This window comes from Microchirus variegatus (genome assembly GCF_963457635.1).
Source record: "Microchirus variegatus genome assembly, chromosome: 12".
Classification (NCBI taxonomy): domain Eukaryota; kingdom Metazoa; phylum Chordata; class Actinopteri; order Pleuronectiformes; family Soleidae; genus Microchirus; species Microchirus variegatus.
In genome coordinates this window covers 5847815-5868177 of record NC_139813.1, presented here as the reverse complement: position 1 = coordinate 5868177, position 20363 = coordinate 5847815, and the positions used below count along the sequence as shown (strand labels likewise).

Here is a 20363-nt window from a genome sequence, read left to right as displayed (position 1 = left end):
AAGACTGCGGACTGGAGTCCACGATTTAAACAGATTTTTCGGTCGAATAGCTGCCCTCTTGGATATAAAAACAATGCCTTACTATCAGACTTGGGAAGAGTTCGCCCGCGCAGCAGAAAAATTATATCTGACAGACCCCATGAAGGTAAAACATGTTAAATTAGTCTTACAAGCAGAGTAGTATGCTATCTGGGTAGCTTGTTAGCCGACTAGCTCACCAGCAACATGGCTATGCTAACAGTGTAGCGCTGATTTGTTTTAGAAAGTTAACAGTTGTGAAATGTATTGACTGGTCTGTGTTGTGTTTTCAGGTCAGAGTGGTCCTCAAGTACAGACACTGCGACGGTAACCTGTGCATTAAAGTGACTGACAATGCTGTGGTAAGACTCGGGCTGAACATGGTTGATTTGACCTGCTGTTAGACAGTCATACGCATTTTACTTTTTTAACGGATGGTATAGTATTATCTCTCTGTGGCTTCTGGTCAATGTGTTGAAAATTCGTTTGACCGCTATGTTATGTAAACAAATGTTGTTGTTAGTATATATAACATGGCCACGTAGGTTTATCTAAAGCAGGGGTCTCAAACATGAATGACCTGGGGGCCACATGAGCTTCAGGTCTGGTGAGGAGAGTAAAGTGAACAAACAGAAAAACAACTTTGTGGGGAAAAAAAACAAATGTTCAGTAGGGGAGGGTGATATGAGCTTTAAGATGGAATCGTGATATCATGATATTTCTTCATGATATATTAATAATGGCATTTATTAATATATTTCACATTATTATAAAAGTACTTGTTGTCATACAGAAGAATGTATAGTTCAAATAAAAAACGCTACAATTAGTCTATAATGATCAAAAATCCATCTGATGAAATCCATTGAGGGCCACTAGTGTGATCTTAAATGTGGTAAATGCTATACCAGTTGCTAGTTTTGTTGTCTGATATTGAATTTATTATCACAGATACCCACAATGCACCAGTACAGGAATGCAATCTGTGGACTAGTTGCCAAGAAAACAAGAAAAAGTGATGGATCTTTTAAACTTACATTTACATGTTTCTTCAGTGTAGATTCTGTCTGGTTAAGGTTCAGTACATTTAAGCACCAAAAAATGAGGTCAGTGGACTAGCTAAATATACACAACTAAAAAAAAAGCACTCGGAAAGCGAAGACCTCCACCAAGGTAGCTAGGCACCTTTAAAATACACCCTGCTGGCGTTCCTGGGTCAGATGGCGAGTGTTGTAACCAGTGATAATGTCCACGGATCACGCCCAAAATTTAATCACTTGTTCCTGGTCCCAGGAACATGTCATCCAAATCCAAATCAAATGACTTTTCGAGTTATGTTGCTAACTAACAGACCGATAAAAAAAACTCTGGCAAAAGCGTACAGTGGTATGCAAAAGTTTGAAATCTACGCAAATGCCTAATTTTGTTTAAATAATTATTGCACACTTTCTGTAAATCATATAAACTTTATTTCACGTCTCAAATATCACCATGATTGTCTCCTATATGATATATTTAACTGAAATTTCTTATCCAAACAACCAATGATTTATAAAGGAAAATCATGAAAATTTACAGGGGTGGAGGTTACAGTGGTAAAATTTTCTTTTTTGGGGGGTGCATATTTCAAAATGACAATGCCAGGATTCACCAGATGCCTATTGAGAAGTATTTCATCATAACAAACAAGATACATGCAACTGCTGATAGAAATATATCTTACATTTCATAAGCTCATGGAAGAATTGTCATAATCAATTTTAGTGTTTATAACTAAGTTTGATGTAACCTCACAATCTTATGCCAATGCTAAGTTTTACAGCCCTCATGTTTTTTTTTCTTTCTTTTATTCATCTCTTCAGTGTTTACAGTACAAGACAGACCAGGCTCAAGATGTGAAGAAGATCGAGAAGCTCCACGGGAAACTGATGCGACTCATGGTGTCCAAGGAGACACACACTGGCTCCATGGAGACGGATTAAAAAACTGTGCTCTAGTGGCACTCGCCCTCTAGAAGCACCTGGACTGAGTTCAGAGGACACTGATTGTTGAGCGCACAGTACCAGAGTACAATGTGGAGTCTTGAGAGAATCTGACCAGCTAAACTAATTTAATACCATCAGAGATGTGATATAAAGGTTTACTGTATATATATTATTCTCTCAGGTTTTCTGTTAATTACAAAACATTCTTAGTCATCAAATCTCTCTTGATATTCTTAGTCAGGCATTTTGATGACATCTCTGATGGTATTAATGTGAAGTAGGGAAGGCTGCTGGGAAATTTAAGGGGAATATTAAGATGGGAAATGCGTCAGATTTGGGGAAAACGTGTATAATATTATAAATCCTCTGCTGCCGTTGAAGCAGATTTCGCACCTTGATTTCATTGGGTGTTTGTCTTTTATTGCCTTTATTTATTTATAAAGGGGCTGAAAAGGATAGACATGTAGGCCACAGCATGTCTCATCTATTTATATAAGTTTTTTTTTCTTCTTCGTGGACTTGTCACCTGAATGAAGCAAGACTTGTGATTTTATTTCCCAACTATAGTGTGGAAAACCTATGATTTCTAAAGAGGAACCTCTAAATGCCATCTCGTATACTGAGAATAGTTAAGTTACATGTTCAATAAATGCTCATTTACCCCAGAATAACTGGCATCTCTCCTGTATTTCTTACATGATGGTGTGTAAAAAAAAAATACTATAAAGTAAGCTTAAAATGTTTCAGTGATTTTTCTTTTCAAACGCTGCTGTTTGTAAAGCCTATTGTGTTGATGAGAGTTCAATATTCTTTAAAAGATGAAGTGTCCTAAGAGCAAAGTGAGATTCAAGGGTTAACGGTAGGACATTACAGTTGACCTCTGCCACATTCACATCAATTTACAAGCAATCGTCAACACTAATGTGCAAATTTTACTGTGACCTACTTAACCCTACTGTAAAATATAATTTTGATAAGAGATTTCATATTTTTTTGATGGAATTGTTCATATTCCCTTGTGTAGAAACTAATGTGAAAATACAGTGATTTCCGCAGGATATTAAAATTGCCACATTAAAATGAGAATTGCCAAATCAGTAGTGACAGAATCATTGTACAATAATATGGTGAAGTTTGCAGTAAAGAATTTCATATTTTTATATCATTTTTATTATATATATATCTATATATTATTATATAGAAATATATGCAAGAATATGATGGAGTTTGTAGGGAAACACATTTAATAATTTCAATATCCCCTCATGCAGACACAAGTGTGAAAATACAGTGATTCAGTCTAAGAGTGAATTATAATAGTTGTTGGAGTCATGTTCAAAAAATATGGTGGAATTTGCAGAAAACAATTTGATTTATAATTAGTATGCATTTCCCTAATGTCTGAATTAGTTCAAATAAAATGGATAACACTGTTAGTTCAGCATCTGGATCGATATTTAAAAAAACATGGTATATTTCTATTGTTTCCATCGGGAAACAGGGACTATCTTCAGCCCTTCAGACTGCCTTCATGATGTTGCTCACCCTGATTTAGTAGATATGGGTGCATTGGGTCCTTTGGTCCCAACAATCCACTTCTGTTAAAAGCCTTGACTTCCACTTTGACAGAGTTTTTACATTTGACAAACAACTCTCAGAGGTCATAAAGTCCAGCTTTCCTCAACTAAGGCTCATCACCAAGGCCTATCTCTTCCCCAGTCTTACAGACACTATCTCTGATGATTTTTTTCACAATCTCGAGTTTTTCATGAAATTCCATTTCCTCCCTTAATTTGGCATGTATGTATACATAGTTTTAACTCACTTTGTATAGGAAGGGACATTATCTAAGTATCCTTACAATGATGCGATGGGATTAATTTGCACTTTTTCAACTCAAATAAAAAAACAACATGTTTAAGTTAGCAAACACAAGACTACCATTTAATTAATTACAAAGAAGTGTTATTGGCCTATTATGTCATTTCATTAGATCCTTATTTGGTTTTGATAAAAGAGTCGTCAGCCCTGGTTTCATGGTGGAGCAGGGGTTCTCAAAGTTTTGATACCTGAGGGCCAATTTAGGAACCCAACATTGGACTGAGAGCCGCCAAAGGAAAAAAAGGAAAAAAAAACAGAAATAAATCCCAATGGTAATCATTTTAATGACCAGATTGCAGTTCTACAGTTTAGCGTTAAGTAATATAAGTACTAATATAATGTAATTTAAGCATTAATATAATAACGCTTTATAATTTACTGTGTAATTACCCAGTATTTTGGCCATTGTTCTTACCTTCTAATTACAGGTTAATACCAAGTAACACATTTCTGTTACCATATATTTACTGGGTAAATAGTTAGTAATTGGGTGCTGTAGCTACCTGCTTAGTACCAGCTTATAACCCAATAATACACTAACATTCACCATATAGAAACCATTTAAATACTCTATTTTTGTTTACACTTATTGGTCTGTATCCAGTAATGTCCAATAAACATTTAACAAGCTTAGTAACTCCTGGATTAAAACTATCAACTGTAATTCACCGGGCTGCCTGAAATGTTTCTGCGGTCCGCCATTGGCCTCCGTGCCGCACTTTGAGAACCAATGTGGTAGAGGGTAGACCTCGTCCTCAGTCTGTACGTGTTTAGATAGTGAGGCGAAAGTGCAGTTTACGTGACCCAGTGTACGTGAACGCACCAAACCCTCATTGTTACTCCCTTTATTTCCTCGCTTCACTCGACCAGGGCGCAAGGACGGAAGGAAGGAAGGAGGGCAGCACATAATAATCGAACGTGAACAGTAAGCGACTCCGTCACTTCGCATCGTTGCAGCAGCAGCAGCAGCAACAGGTAAAGTACTTAAATCGACTGTGTCTTCTAGTTAAACGTAATTATTTTAATAGCACTATCGTCTTATATCTGCAACAGATATTGTTTAAATAGTTGTTGGACTCGTTATTAAATAAAAAGGATAATGGTTTCGAATGTAGGGCAAAGGCTGACAGTACTGACTTTAAAGTCCCGGTGTAAAGGTGTAAGATGCAATATTTAGCTAGCACGCGCATATTTAATATATATAGCATTACACAGTTAGTTAACTTTAACGAAGCGAGTTTGAGCCCAAATAGAGAGAACAACTTTAATTTAATAAGCGCCGGTTACATAACGCAGTACTGTTTAACTACATTGTACTTTAGCTAGTCAGTACATAGTGTATTTATGTGACCTGTCAAGTGTCATGTTTTTGCTACTTTTAGGCGAAATGAGACCATAGCAGCAACACACAAGCTAGTTTAGCAGACTGCTAATCCTTCTGCCGTTATACTAAATAATAACAGCGCTGTCTGCTGATGGTGATGCAGACTGTTCTAGAAAGCAGCAAACAAAAACGTTTGTTTGAGGCTAAGGTCTAATTTTGAAACTGTGTGGCCTCTGTATCACTGTGTTACTGTAGCATATGCTCAGTTTAGTTTTTTATTATTATTATGTTGTACCTGAAAGACAGCAATTCATGTTAAAGTTGTGAAAATATGCTGCGTGTGCGCGCGTGCGCCCATGTTGACCAAATCTGGGTCAAAGGGAAAATTAAGTTGGTTTTTTGTTTGTCTTTGTTTTTTAAAGTGTGTAGACTATGTATACCATTGACATAGTGTGGACTGTGTGCGCCCCCTGTTACCAGTGACACAAGGAAATACCGGTTTAGTTACTTAACAAAAGTTAAATTACACACCTGCTTGTATGTTATCTTTAGAACGTGTTTGCCGTGTTATATTGCTATAAGAGAGCCTTTTCAGACTGGAACCTGACATTTGATATGCTCCGTTAACTGTTAATTCCCCTGAACCAAAGCCCATAGAGAAAATAAGTGATTTTATATCACGCACACAGAGGTTGTTGATGTGCCCGGGAACTGGTGGTTTGAATTTGGAATCAGAATCAGGTTAATTGCCAAGTGAAGTTTTCACAATGGAAGGAATGTATTTTGGTTATTGGTGCAAGAACATGAGCCAAAATATTAGAAATGAAGATTAAAGGTGCCATATGTAAGAATGTGGCCAAAAACGGTAACTGGCAACCCGTGGTTGCTCGGCAGCTGAGACTTTACTGACTGCAATGATTGGTAGGTGGCGCCACATGCCAAAACATGATTTCAAAACATAAACATGATTTGCTGTCTGCAAAAAAAAATGTTTTATGCAAATATTTTGGCTGTACTGTTGTTGGTGAGTTCACTTTGTTATATGAATATTATTCCTGAGTCTCTGTGACATATTAGGAGGATTTTATGGCCAGTTGCTTTAGATTTATTACATAATGCACCTTTAAATGAATATAATAAGAAAATAAAGACGAGTTGGCCATTATACACAATATCATTATAAATAAAAACACAAACTGCTGTGTGGCTACTGATACTGTAAATAATAATAATATTAATTGTTAGATGCAGCTCTAAACGTCAGCTTCTTTTATGAATATTTTATGTTTCAGTGCAAGTGTATGACTGTTAACTAAATATCCTTGCTTTGTGTAGAATACAGGCATTTAAGGATGTTGTCAGTTTGAGTTTTGGGAAACAAATACCACACCATATTCTCACAATTTCTGGACCAACAACTCATGGGCCGACCATGATGATAGCTGCAGCCTTAGTGGCTAAACTGCCGAAATACCTGTGCATTTCCATTGTGGTAGCTCTCCCCAATGACTTTAACCACTTTTTGTCACACAGCTCGCAGGAGTTGTAGCTGAGGGGCCTGGCCAGCCAGTTCTTTACTAAATCCTCTCAGTGAGGCCACAACCACAGCAACAGTGCAACACTAACAACAACTCCTTTGTTTGCTTCCATATTTATCTCTACACTCATGACTAAAACACTCACTCTGTCTGTGGCCCAGACTGAAATTACCTCACTGGAAGTTAATTCTGTGTTACAATTCCACACTATCCTGATTTATTGACTACTCATTTACAACAAAAGGTGCATCTATTGGCCACTTTACAATTCAAGCCTTAAGTTTTGTGACCCTTGGTCATTTTTTCAGTGTTTATTATTAGTTTCATTTAGGAATGCACAATAAAATAAAATTCTCCAACTGTGGAACAAATATTTTCCCATTGAGAAGAAATAAGCAGCCCACAATATGACTCAGCTAAAATGCTGTTGCATGTGAGTGAGTATCACAGTGGCTCATCCCAGGTTTAGTTAGTGTTAGTCACATTTGCATTTTTGCACAACTTTGTCCCAGATGTGTGATTTATTTAAACAAACAATTTACTTTCTTTAACTTTCAACTAGAAGCAAAATCTTAAAGTAACTTATAATGATAACTATAATTATCCACTGACATTTTCTTTATCATGATAACACATCACCCAGCCCTGTATTTGAGTTTTCATTATATAAACAGAGATTGTTTGACAAGGAAACACGCTATGTGGACATAAGGTCCCACAATTCTCACTGTTAGTTGAGGAGGAACTTTAGACCTCCATGATAAAATGACACATATTTATCAGAGCAAAGGTATATATACCCATTTGTTAAGCTCTGAGTGTTCATTCACTGCAGTAGTGACATAACAGAAGTTTGCAAACACTACAATGAGTTAGCTTAAGGTCAAAATGGATAAATGTGTGAGAGGGTATATAAAGTATGATCAGTGAGGTGAGTATGAGTCACTCTGACAGGGTTGTTCTCCTCAGAGCTGGACAACCTGTCGAATGACCCTCTTAGCACCTTCAATCAGTCAATCAGACATTTATGCCTGCCTGGATGGAAGCCATTTTAAGTAGAATACATGAAAGCCTGATAAAGCTAAAGGGCATTTGAAGAACTGTACTGACGTTTGAGTTTGAACTGAGACTAAAGCTTTAATTGCTGAACTTCTTAAGTTAAAACATTTAAAAAAAACTTTTATCTTGAATACTTACCTAAATATCTTATCTCACCATTGGCCATCTTTCTCCCAGACACTGAGCACCATGTTCACAGCAGTGCTGGTTGGTATTGTAATTGGAGGACTCATCTTCTTCCTGGTTCAGAGGAGCAAGAACCAGGTTTTGAAGGTAGACGATGGCTGGTGGGGAAGTGGAGCACCCCCTGATGGTGAGGAGGACGAGACCATACGGCCATTTAAAGTCAACACCAGTGATGAAGAGCTGGAGGTTAGATTTCCTCTTTGTTGAGTAGAGTTTGATGAAAACAATGAGAGGGTTCACATCTCCTCTCTTTCCTGCCAGGACCTGCACAGAAGAATAGATCAGACACGTCCTGTTGCTTCTCTGGAGGACAGCCAGTTCCATTATGGCTTTAACTCGCAGTATTTGGAAAAAGTGATCTCTTACTGGAGAAATGACTTCAACTGGAAGAGTCAAGTTGACAAACTCAACCAATTCCCCCACTTTAAAACCACAATTGAAGGTGAAGCTGGACACACACTCTTGAAACATCCATGATGAAGGCTTTGTCCTCTCTCTAAGCTGCTGTATGTTATTCATCTTCCGTACAGGCATTGATATCCATTACCTGCACGTGAAGCCCAAGAAAGTGCCTCAGGGAAAAACTGCCATTCCTCTGATCATGGTTCACGGCTGGCCTGGTTCCTTCTATGAGTTCTACAGGCTGATCCCACTGTTAACAGAGCCTTCAAACCCAGATGACCTTGTGTTTGAGGTGGTGTGTCCCTCCATACCTGGATATGGCTTCTCCGAAGAGCCGCACAAGAAAGGTGAGAGCATGTATGGAGCATTTACATAGTTGTGTCGAAACACTGACTTACGGTGTTGTTCCCAGACTCTGGTGGTTTTTTTAAAGTTTGTTGAATAGGAAGTTGGATACTGGTGCGTTTACATTAAGGTGTGCAATTTTCTGTGAGATTTTCTGTTTTTATCACTTTAATATTTTTGATGGTGTTATTTGGTAATGCTTCATCTTGTTTGAAAACTATATCGGCAAATATTAAACCGAAACTTCAAAAAAGGATTTATATTGTCAGAATTTTTTTCCCAAATTTATAAGCCCTAGACTTGAGGAGCCAGGGATGAACCTACCGACCTTTAGTTTCTAATATGACCCGCTCTTCTTATTCAGTCACAGATGTTTCACACTAACATCAAAATACAGGTTTAAAGAATAAATGAAGGTTCTAATGTGTGTTTGTGTGTGAACAGGCTTTAATTCAGTTTCTGCAGCAAACGTCTTTTTGAAGCTAATGAAGCGGCTGGGCTTCCAGCAGTTCTATGCTCAGGGTGGAGACTGGGGCTCACTGATCACCACCAACATGGCTCAGCTGGAGCCCAAGTAAGAAACACAACTGCTTCCTCAACACTTGAAAATAATAATTTCACTTAGAAATGTTGCTGTATATTATATTCATTAGCTTGTGAAGTGCACAACCTCTTGCCCTGGAAACACCAGACCTCTATTTGTGTAGTCAGTATTTTTTTGTATTTTGTTTTATGCACATGATTCAATGCTTCAAAGTTACATTGCCTTGTTTCACTTTTTTATACCTAGAACAGTCAAGGGCTTGCATGTAAACTTTGCCCCAATCGCAAAGCCTAGTCTGTCCATGATTTTATCCATGATGTTCGGCCGCTACTTCCCTAATCTCTTCGGCTTCAATGACATGGATGTCAAGGGCATCTTTCCTTGCAAGGAGAAAATGTTGGTGAACGTCCTCAAAGAGAGTGGCTACATGCATATTCAAGCCACCAAGCCCGACACTGTGGGTAAGGACCGAGAGGCCATCACACCAAGTTTGCAAATGCTGCATTTAACTGACACTGTGGTCAAATATAATGTTTTCTGTTGTTAAGAAGAGCCTGAGATCCACATGTAGTGTGGTTACACCAGTTTACAATCACAGCAAATGCACTGCATGCAATTGTTTTTCTTGATCAAATTTCCTTTCAGGTCGAGGACTGAATGATTCTCCTGTGGGTCTGGCGACCTATATTCTGGAGAAGTTCTCCACTTGGACCAAAGGTGAATTTAGGAACCTGGAGGATGGAGGACTCACCAGGTACATGATATTATTAATTTGTAGAGTAGTACAATCGAGGTAGAAACACATGTATTCATTGTATTGTAAAAGGTACTAATTCACAAACAGGTCCTACAGCTGCATAGCAGAACTGTAATATGCAATAATATGAACTCTTGTATGTTTCTATGATGTGTTGTAGGAAGTTCTCTCTGGATGACCTGCTGACTAATGTTATGATCTACTGGGTTTCTGAATGCATCATCCCATCAATGAGGTTCTACAAAGAAAACCTCGGCAAAGGCCTCAACCCACCACACGCCAAGTGAGTGACAACGACCATCTGGTTTCTCTAAGGCTAATCCATACCACAGTTTTCAAAGAAATCGATTAGGGTCCAGGCCAGACGTTGGGTCACGACCATATCGCATGTGTTTACCTGTGTAAACAGAGCATATTTTCTCCTCTTCAGTTGTAAAGAGCTTTTTGTTGACAACTGACAGTCAAGTTGTGACTGATAAGAACCAATCAATCATTTTCAGACTAAAACTTATATACCATACCAAATAGTTTTGAAAACTTCAACGAAGCTAGCAGCTAGCATTGAAATTCAGGCTGGGTATACAGGTGCACCTCAATAAATTAGAATATCGTAGAAAAGTTAATTTCTTTCAATAATTCAACTCAAATAGTGAAACTTGTGTATTATATACATTCAATACACACATAGTGAAGTAGTTTAAGTCTTTGGTTCTTTTAATTGTGATGATTTGGGCTCACATTTGACAAGAAAGCAAAATTCAGTATCTCAAAAAAAAAATTGAATATGGTGAAAAATCTCATTATTGTAACTTTATAGTGTCACATGCCAATCAACTAATCAACTCCTGCAAATGTTTCCTGAGCCTTTAAAATTGCCTCTCAGTTTGATTTACAAGGCTACACAATCATGGGGAAGACTGCTGATCCACAAAAAATTATCACCAAAGCTGGCTGTTCATAGTGCTGTATCCAAGCTTGTTAACAAAAAAAAAGTGTTGAAGAAAAATATGCACCACCAACCGAGAGAACCGCAACCTGTGATGGTTTGGTGTAAAATGTCATCTGCTGGTGTTGGTCCACTGTTTTTTTGAAAACAAATGTCATTGTGTGTCTGACATTTTAGAGCACTTCACGCTTCCTTCTGCTGACAAGCTCTTGAAGATGCCGATTTCATTTTCCAGGATTTGGCACCTGCCCACACTGTTGGTTAAATGACCATGGTATTGGTGTGCTTGACTGTAAAAGCAAACTCACCAGACCTGAACCCCACAAAGAATCTATGGGGTTCAGGTCTATCAAGAGGAAAATAAAAAACAAGAGAGCAAAAAATGCAGATGAGCTGAAGGCCACTGTCAAAGAAACCCGAGCTTCCATACCACCTCAGCAGTGCCACACACTGATCACCTCCATGCCACAACCAATTAATTAAAGCAAAAGGTGCCCCAACCAAGTATTAAGTAGATATAATATATATATATGTGAGATCTTGAATTCTGCTTTCTCGTGTGAGCCAAAATCATCACAACTAAAAGAACCAAAGACTTAAACTACTTCAGTCTGTGTGTATTGAATGTATATAATACACAAGTTTCGGGGAAAAAAACTTTAATAACCGTATCGTAGTCCAGATATTGATGTCAATAAAAAATGCTATGCAATATCCAGCCCTAGTGAGAACAGCAGGCATATCTAAAACAGAATTTGTGTTGATGAAGCCCGAAAGGCAAAGCACAATGTTAAAGCTATAGCAGGAAAATGTATTTATTGTGAAGAAAAAAACTCTCTCTTTTGAAACTGATATGAATCCATCATCATCTCTTAAAAGGATACCTGTCGTGGTTCCCAGTGGGATCGCCTGCTTCCCCGACGAGCTTGTGTACACGCCTGAATTATGGGCCAAAAAGAAGTTCCACAATATTGTGAGCTTCAGTCACATGGCCCGCGGTGGCCACTTTGCTGCCATGGAGGAGCCCCAACTGATGGCAGAGGACATTCAGAAGTTCACCAAGATCGTGGAGAAGAAATAGTGGAACAGGTGAATGAAAACCTAGGCACACGATGAGAAGCTTAATGAATGAAAACAAATAAGAGGTGAACTGAAAGTTGACACACAGACAGTGTATGAACATATGAATGAAGCACTGTATATAGTGTATTCCAAATCATACTTCTTCATGATTAAAACCTGATTTATACTCTGGCACATGACTTAAACTGTGTTGGGCCACAGAAATGACCTATGTTTTCTGTGTGATTGCTCTCTTGTTTAGTGGACACACTCCCACGTCTACCTCCTGTCTATAGTTTTTAAAATCTCTTGCTTCACTAAATTCAGCAGTTTTCACGATCAATTATCCTCATAAAGAAAAAGTAGCAGTAGCAAATAATCCACTTGACAGAAGGATATACACTCAGTCTTGTATAAAGTACTTGAAAGCAATACTTTCAAGTACTTTCAAGGGCAAAAGTATCTCACCAGAAAATGACTTTGGTAGAAGTTAAAGTCACCTTTTAGAACATTACTTGAGTAAAAGTCTTTAAGTACCTGACATTTACTGTACTGTGGTCATTTTCTGATATAACATGTACTTAAGTATTAGAAGTAAAGGGAAATGTATCGGAGTAAAAGTACACATTTTATTTAGGAAATGTAGTGGAGTAAAAGTTGTCAGAAATATAAATAACTAAGTAAAGTACAGATTTAAAAGTACTACTTATATTACAACAGTGTATACAGTGCTATTACTATACACTATACTACTAATATCACACTGATGTAAGTTAATTTTGGAGCTGTGTAGTTACCATGGAGACGACTGGATCATTTTTGCCAAAGTATAAATCGGGCTTAACTCAATAAAATGCAGTGTTTATACAGAAAATATGTTCCTGATTCTGATCTGTTAAGTCATGCAAAACTGAAACAAATATATCATTTTTTTTGCAGTTATTGTAACCAATACTCTCCATCTTCAGCTTGTTAGCTAGAGTAAAAGCTGATATGCTACACCTGTTATATAGCCAGCCATTTCACTTGTATCCAACACATTAAAGCATATTAAAGTTGCATATTAAAGCAACAACAGATGCCAATATGTATTCATTATTTCATTCTCCCTGTGATCTTTCATTGTGTGTCTGCCTTCCTCATAACAAGCTTTGTAGTCCTGGGAACAGTTTACTTAGCAGCTGCAGATGGGAGGTCAGCGGTTACTCGTTGTTACAGTGTTGACTGTAAGACATTCCTCTAACCAAATAACATAAAACAACTTTACTCAAGTCCAATTGAGCATTTAAGATGATCTCCAGTGTTAATAACATACTGTACGTCAGCATTTTTGTCTCATTGATTATAGTGTAACCAAGTCACTTTTCTCAGGTGAGAGCCAGTGTATATGGGGATCTAGTAATGTTTATTGATTCAGGTCTAAATCTTGACACTGTTAAGTATTTGAATTACTCATATTGCGTGAAAAATATGTGTACCCTCTGGCCAAACACCAGCTCTTTTGTCACTAATCGTCTCTTTTCTGGCTGAACCCCATCCATCTGTAATATAAAAATCATCTCCCGCTGCCAGGTTCTTATATTGCTTGTTTGGTTATGGTTGGCACACTCACTTTCTGCCTGTAAAACCATCCTAAACATTACACACTGGTGTGGACCATTAAAACTGTTAACAATCAAATAGGGCTAAAACTAACGAAATATTAACGAAATATTATCGAAATCACAACATGGCCATTTAGTTAAAGCCAGAATGTGTCTCAAAATACTATTTTACAGTAAATATTGTCCTGACCTGCACATCATATTCTACAGACTGAAGAAAGTGTCTTTTGTTTTGCACAGATTTGTAAAAATATCACATGATAACCATTTTAAATATGTTTTTCAATGTAAAAATGACTAATATCGCTGCTGCTGCTGCTGCTTGTTGCTGCTAATGCTGCTGTACATCACCATGTAGGACAGTTGCTGCTTAAAACCCTGCGAACCCTGGCTTCAGACCGTCAGGTGATTAGCTAGTACTATAATAGAATAGAGTGTCACAAAAGTTGTTTGCAAAGTTCAGATCCATTCAGATTACAAACCCGGTTATTTTGAATATCTCCGATTGTGGCGTGAAATCTGTCCCAAAAACACATTTGTTGTCCTTGATGCTGTTGTGCATGACCACACATGAAGGTCACAGATTCAGTACAGCAGAGTTAAGACGCCCCGAAAACATTTTTCAACAAGCCTAAAATGCATTTCCGCCTCCCTTTTGCTATAACGGTCAATGTCGCAACGTCCCGAGCCCCTGACCCCCCTCAGCCCCGTCCAGCTGCTAGCAGAGCTTTTCAGTTTCCCAAGCCCCCCAGTGCCCTGGCTCTATACACCCTCCCACCCAGTGTTGTACTCCCCCAGGCCCGACTGCCTGCCTGCCTGCTCTTCTTGGCAGAGGAACAGCCAAGGGAGGATCAGGACGACCGGGCGGCTGAGATAAGGAGCATATGAAGTTCTCCACATTACCTCACCCGATAAGGAAACAAGCAGAGAGAGAGAGAGAGAGAGAGAGAGAGAGAGAGAGGGTCAGACTGAGGAATCCTCTAGATGGATACTGATGCGCAGAGAAGCAGCAAGTGACGATGGTGTTTTCACCACTTCTTTGGGGACCTGAGTGGAAGTGGGGCATCACAAAGGTGTGGTGAACGTTTCATTGAATATCGCAAGGTTTTTTTTTTGTTGTTGCTGCAGAAGAATAGAACGTTATCCTTTTTGTACAGTCTCTTTTGAAAGATGTATTTTAAAAATGTGTTCTCAGACCAGATATAAAAAAAATCACCTCAAACTGCTTCAAAGTTCTTCTGCGTATTTACCAAGAAAAAATCGTGAAATGATCGTTTGACAACAATATTCAAAGCAAACAAATACAGACCGAAACAAAGTCCTGAAGGAGAGCCACCTCAGCTGCATCTATGGCTGTGAATCCTCTTGAAGGTCTCAAAAAGGTTGCAGAGAACCACCAGCTGGACTCCAGCTTCACGGAGGAGCCGCGGCTCCAGGAGCCCGGTGCGGTCAGCGGCCCAGCATCTGTGCACCGACACAGGCAGGACGCACACAGCAACGGCCGCCGCCAGCCAAGGAAGTGGGTGAGTCTGTGTTAACTGTTAAAGCATTAGTAAGATGTGTTCTAGTCAATAATAATAATAAAGACAATATCAAATAAGTTGTAGTTTAAATTTCAATAGATCAAATATGACATGGCTTTTCACAAATGAAGGACAATGCTGGGTTCCAAAGTAGATTGTGAGAAACCAGAAGCATCATCACAAGGAAACGTCGTAACTTGTTGCTTAAAAGTATTCACAAAATGAGTCAAATGTAATGTTTCTGATACAAATGATGTTATTGCTAATGTAAGAACTAGGGCTACAGTGCCAGCGAGAGTTAAATAAAAATAAATGTGAATATTTTCTGGTTTCTTTACTCTTCAATGACAAAGAACCCCATTTAAGATTTTAAAAAAGAATCCAGGGACTTCCTCATACAATGTAACAATCTGACGTTACATTGTTTGTGTAGAATTAACTATTTCAGACGACAACATTTAAATTTATTTAGTATTTGTTGTTCTCTGAAGACTTTGGTTTAAGAAGAAAAAAAAAACTGAAATACAGCCCTACATGTCAGACTGCTCTATACGACGTCTTACATCCTTTTCTAATCAAGTGACTGATAAAATAATCAACAGATTCATCTCTGATGAAAATAATCATTAGTAACAAGCACAGGAGAAACAGCCAATGCTTACTATTACAGTTACAGTAAAGTTGTGAACCTTTCTGACGCTGGATGTGTTTTTATTTTTTTTTAAAGTAATACGTTTAAATTTGTTGCAGTGAGATGAAGCAAGACTTTAAAGGTAGAGTATTTATTGGTGATTGATGACAGTTTATTCTCTGCTAATAACACAATGAGTCCCCTGGAGGAAAGTGTCTTAGAGCATGAAGCCATTAGTTAGTCTTTAAATTGTGTTTGTCATAGCCTGAGGAAAAACTGTGTCACTAACCACCTTGTCAAATTTAAATTATATAGTAAGTGTTTAGAAATGAGGTTGTAAATCATGCAAAATTTGGCAAAGTTCTCTGCTCTGAAACACTGTGGGTTTGTGCAGCATTCGTAGTGAGGACACTCGGAGACATAATGCATTCCCTAACCCTTAACCATCACAACTAAGTGCTTAATCCTAATCTAATTCTAAACCAACCTTAAAACCAAATCTTAACCCTGAAAAAAGCCCTTTAAAGTTGAGGACCAGAGAAAAATGTCCACACAAAGATGCTATTATGCTGCAGCTATCCCTAACCACTTCATGTCTAACCCTAACTTTAACCTAACCACAGTTAAAATCTTAGCCTTAAACATGACTAGTTCCTCAGAAATGAGGTTCTGCCTCATTAGGACCAGGTTTTGTTCTCCATGAGGACTATTGGTCAGTGTTTATGCCAGAAAAGCTCCTGAAGAAATTCTAATACTTGACTCAAGTAATGATTGAAATGAAAATAACAACAAGGAAATGCTTTGCCACTGATTGTATTGTCTTGCCACGTCCTCTGCATTAGGGCCAGTCAAAGTGTGGGTCCAGGACAAACCCTGGTGCCAGCTGTTGGTCTGTGGTCCAGTCCAGGACTCTGAGGACTCAACACTCGCCACAGAATGCAGCACGAGAGAGGAACCGCGTTCACAGCCTACGACAGGCGTTCCACAGCCTGCAGGTATTTTAACACTTGGTTAAAAGTGGATAAATGACAATCAACTCATCGAGTCAACTGAGGGCGGTATTTTCAAACAGATTTATGTTATTTGCAAAACCTTTCTAATTTACATGCCAACTAGAGCTCAACAATTATTTGCACATTTAGATTCATACAACATGATGATGTTGTCTTAAATAAGAATATATTCACATTTAAGATGAGAAAACCACTACAGATTATGAAATTTGTAGACAATTCATTCACTAATCAGTTAATCATTGCAGCCCGACACTTGCTTCCACTTCTCCATTTCTTATCTTTGTAAATCAATGGTTGAACGAAGTTTAATGCAAACATTAGGTTTTAATAGTGTTATATTAGACATGAATGGTAAATTGTGTTTTGGATTCCCTTCTATAATCCAGAAAACTGCAGAACTGTTCACATACTGTAAGGTTCATGTGCCTCCAAATCAAACTTAATTATGTATTTGTTATTATTATAATGTACAGTGAAATTTACAATATATAATAATAATAATAATGATGATTATTATTATTGTTGTTGTTGTTGTTATCATCATTATAATAACAATATAATGTACAACAGCATTAGATAGAGGAAAAATCTCCATAAATAATTATGAAAAACAATATTTACATTGGGCATGTTGTGCAGTTACAAATGCACCAGTTCCAGCTGATCCACTTCATCCTCTCACCACCACAGGCTGCTCTGCCCTCAGTTCCACCCGACACTAAGTTATCTAAGCTGGACGTTCTGATTCTGGCCACCAACTACATCGCTTACCTAACAGAGACTCTGGACCAGGGAGGGATGTTGGCTGAGAACACGCTGTCCTCCAGGTCAGACGGATACCTGCATCCTGTGAAGGTGAAGCTGAATCACTAATTGTGCAGAGCACATGATAACTGACAGAGATACACATGCTGCACATACAAAAGCAGGTGCTGAAGCGCCAATACACAAGGTAGAGTGTAGTTACAATACAAGACTAACATTTTAGCCCATTACGAGTATATTATGACCTTCAGATAACGAGCAGATTAAAAGACAATATATAGGAACATAAAATAACTACTGTTACTTTTAGATCAGTGTTTCCCAAACGTCCTACATAGGGAGTATTGTGACACAAATCACAAAATAAATTGTGACAGAAGCAAATTACAGCCATATCTGTAACACCTAATCTCATTTTGAATTTGTAATAGTAGTTTATTTATCATTTATTTATTTATTTTGAATCTGCCTCTCCCTCTTGTTGCTATATATATTTGCTAAATTTCTGAATTGTGCTGGCAAGAAATTCTAAATAAATAAATAAAAAAGAAACACTGGGTGATACTCAAAACCTCTCATCCTTATGTGTTTGTGTCATAGACACATACATTTTAAATAAAAGGTTGGAAAAATTCTGCAAATTTATTTGGGGTTACGCCAGAAAAATCTCCCATGACTCATCTGTGGGTCCCTGCCCAGTATTTGGGAACCACTGCTTTTGATAATTAGCCGTTATTAGCATGCTATTATAATATTAAGAGAATAAAAACCCACTGTTTGAGTACTTAAAACCACTAATCGTACCTTTACACCTTTATTGCATGTTGAATACCTGGACACTCAGAGCCAGAATCTTTCTCTGTCATTTTACGTAACTGTAAATCTGAGAAAAAAAAAATGTAAAATGTGTGTTCGTATATTAGAATTAGAATGAGCAAATCACACCTGTTATTAGTGTCCACATGATGCTGTATTTACATTCTAATATAATTACATTCATAATAAAATGTGCTTCCTGAAGAAATAACAACACAATTGTTGTACAATTACTAATACTTTTATACAACTGGTCATACAAATACTATTGCAATAACATGTCTTGTAGTTAGAAGTTAACAGTAGGTAAAAGTAGGTCAAAAGTAGGTTTAAAGGTTGTGCAGGATTTGTCATATCAGTGTCTGTAATCACAGGTTTCACTGATAACATTAGCTATGGCTGTGCACAGTTCATGTCAGGACTGTGTTACAGTGAACCAGCATGCACTGCTACGTCCAGGCATTCATTTACCAGACATCACTTGGAAATGATTTTTTGTTATTATTATTCAGTCACTCATCTTCTACCACTTCTGCACATGAGGATCTCGGTGAACGCTGGTGCTAATCCCAGCAGCTAATCCAATTTCCTCGATGTCAGCCTCTTACTGTAAATGTGAATATGTTGAATACATTTTTTTTTTATATTACAAAAATAAACACATGACTTGCCCTGAATCAGTGTCAAAGTTTTCAGTCGGACTTAATGTTTAAAGTCAGACATCATAAAAAAAAAAATCATGTCCATCAGTAAAAATAATGTAATGGTCTGATAATGGATTTAAACATTTTATTGATGACGTCATAAAGCTGCTCTATCTTTCTCTAAATAAGCTGTTACCTCATGACTTTACAATGAACTGCTCAGCACAAAACAGACATCATATATTTCTGTATTTTAAAATACGGTGATAAAAATGTAACTTTGTCTTGGTTTCATGTGGTGTCCTCTCCTCAGAAGTGGCCCATGCGTTCCCTGCTCTACTGCGGCAGCATAGGTGAGCTGCTCTCAGGCGTCTCAGCCAATCAGACGCCCCCATCTGGACAGGACGGGACACGCCCTCTGACCGCTGTCATAAAAGCAGACAAAGAGTGATATTAGAACGCAACTTTCACCCACTTTCTTATCTTTGCCCTGTAGCTGATATCTCTGGCAAAAAAAAGGACACATGAAAGTTTCATTTATGTGGAAACACTGATGAGTAAAGAAAAAAAGCAACTTTCAAAGCTAATTATCAGCATGGATCCGTGTGAATGCAGTCATCGAATACAATCTTTCTGTTTGTGCTTTATATCAGTATGAAGGGCAGGAACTTCAGTGAGCGTGCAGCTACAAAGACACTCTGCCTTTTATTTTATTTTTTTTTATCTCTAGCTGTTGAAAAGTAAATCAATAAATTATGAAAGCCGATCTGCCTTGTAGTCATTTCATTTAATTACTCCACTCAAAGACTGGTTACATGTCCTGAAGCATGTGACAGTTCAAGGTTTGATCCTGTATATTATGTGTGTCCTGCTTGTAAAAGTGGGAAGCAAATTGTTACACACACACACACACGCACGCACACACACGCACGCACGCACGCACGCACGCACGCACGCACGCACGCACACACACACACACACACACACACACACAGCGTTATCCTTTTAAGGACTCTCATTGACTTCCATTTATTTGGACAGCCGAAAGAAAGCCTTATCATCAAAGTTAACCATAAAAATAAGTGCAAGTAAAATTCAAACATTATAACGTCATAAACCACTTCCTCACAAATTAAGTTCTACCTCTTTAGGACCAGGTTTTGTTCCATGAGGACTACTGGTCCTGACAAGGTCAGTGTTTATGCCAGAAAAAAGTCCTAATAGAGTAAAAAAAATACACACAAACTTGTTTTTGTTTCTTAGTGAGGACACATCATAGACATTATACATCCCTTAGTCCCTTACCTTAACCTGAAC

General features: G+C 37.9%; 3 protein-coding genes across 3 annotated transcripts; all 3 read left to right on the top strand.

Moving 5' to 3' along the window:
* Nucleotides 1-2661, top strand: srp9 (signal recognition particle 9). Its single transcript, XM_083899224.1, has 3 exons — nucleotides 1-145; nucleotides 312-380; nucleotides 1881-2661. The coding sequence occupies exons 1-3, from the start codon at nucleotides 74-76 to the stop codon at nucleotides 1998-2000; spliced, it is 261 nt and encodes an 86-aa protein (XP_083755350.1). The 5' UTR covers nucleotides 1-73; the 3' UTR covers nucleotides 2001-2661.
* A 2116-nt stretch (nucleotides 2662-4777) lies between these two features.
* Nucleotides 4778-13128, top strand: ephx1 (epoxide hydrolase 1, microsomal (xenobiotic)). Its single transcript, XM_083899108.1, has 9 exons — nucleotides 4778-4859; nucleotides 7983-8177; nucleotides 8253-8433; nucleotides 8522-8740; nucleotides 9183-9312; nucleotides 9529-9743; nucleotides 9928-10036; nucleotides 10200-10322; nucleotides 11865-13128. The coding sequence occupies exons 2-9, from the start codon at nucleotides 7995-7997 to the stop codon at nucleotides 12064-12066; spliced, it is 1362 nt and encodes a 453-aa protein (XP_083755234.1). The 5' UTR covers nucleotides 4778-4859; nucleotides 7983-7994; the 3' UTR covers nucleotides 12067-13128.
* Nucleotides 13129-15000: 1872 nt separating this feature from the next.
* tcf23 (transcription factor 23) lies at nucleotides 15001-19497 on the top strand (the record flags this gene model as incomplete). The annotated part of the gene is made up of 4 exons (XM_083898467.1): nucleotides 15001-15174; nucleotides 16648-16800; nucleotides 17512-17676; nucleotides 19360-19497. 4 exons carry the CDS (start codon nucleotides 15001-15003, stop codon nucleotides 19495-19497), a joined length of 630 nt encoding a protein of 209 aa, XP_083754593.1.
* Nucleotides 19498-20363: the final 866 nt, after the last annotated feature.

Bases quoted from the DNA above. Each gene is read 5' to 3' on its own strand.
- srp9 (XM_083899224.1), top strand. From the start codon at position 74: ATGCCTTACTATCAGACTTGGGAAGAGTTCGCCCGCGCAGCAGAAAAA. The intron at 146-311 runs GTAAAACATGTT...TTGTGTTTTCAG, and splicing joins ATCTGACAGACCCCATGAAG to GTCAGAGTGGTCCTCAAGTA. The intron at 381-1,880 runs GTAAGACTCGGG...TCATCTCTTCAG, and splicing joins AAGTGACTGACAATGCTGTG to TGTTTACAGTACAAGACAGA.
- ephx1 (XM_083899108.1), top strand. From the start codon at position 7,995: ATGTTCACAGCAGTGCTGGTTGGTATTGTAATTGGAGGACTCATCTTC. The intron at 8,178-8,252 runs GTTAGATTTCCT...CTTTCCTGCCAG, and splicing joins CCAGTGATGAAGAGCTGGAG to GACCTGCACAGAAGAATAGA. The intron at 10,037-10,199 runs GTACATGATATT...GATGTGTTGTAG, and splicing joins GAGGATGGAGGACTCACCAG to GAAGTTCTCTCTGGATGACC.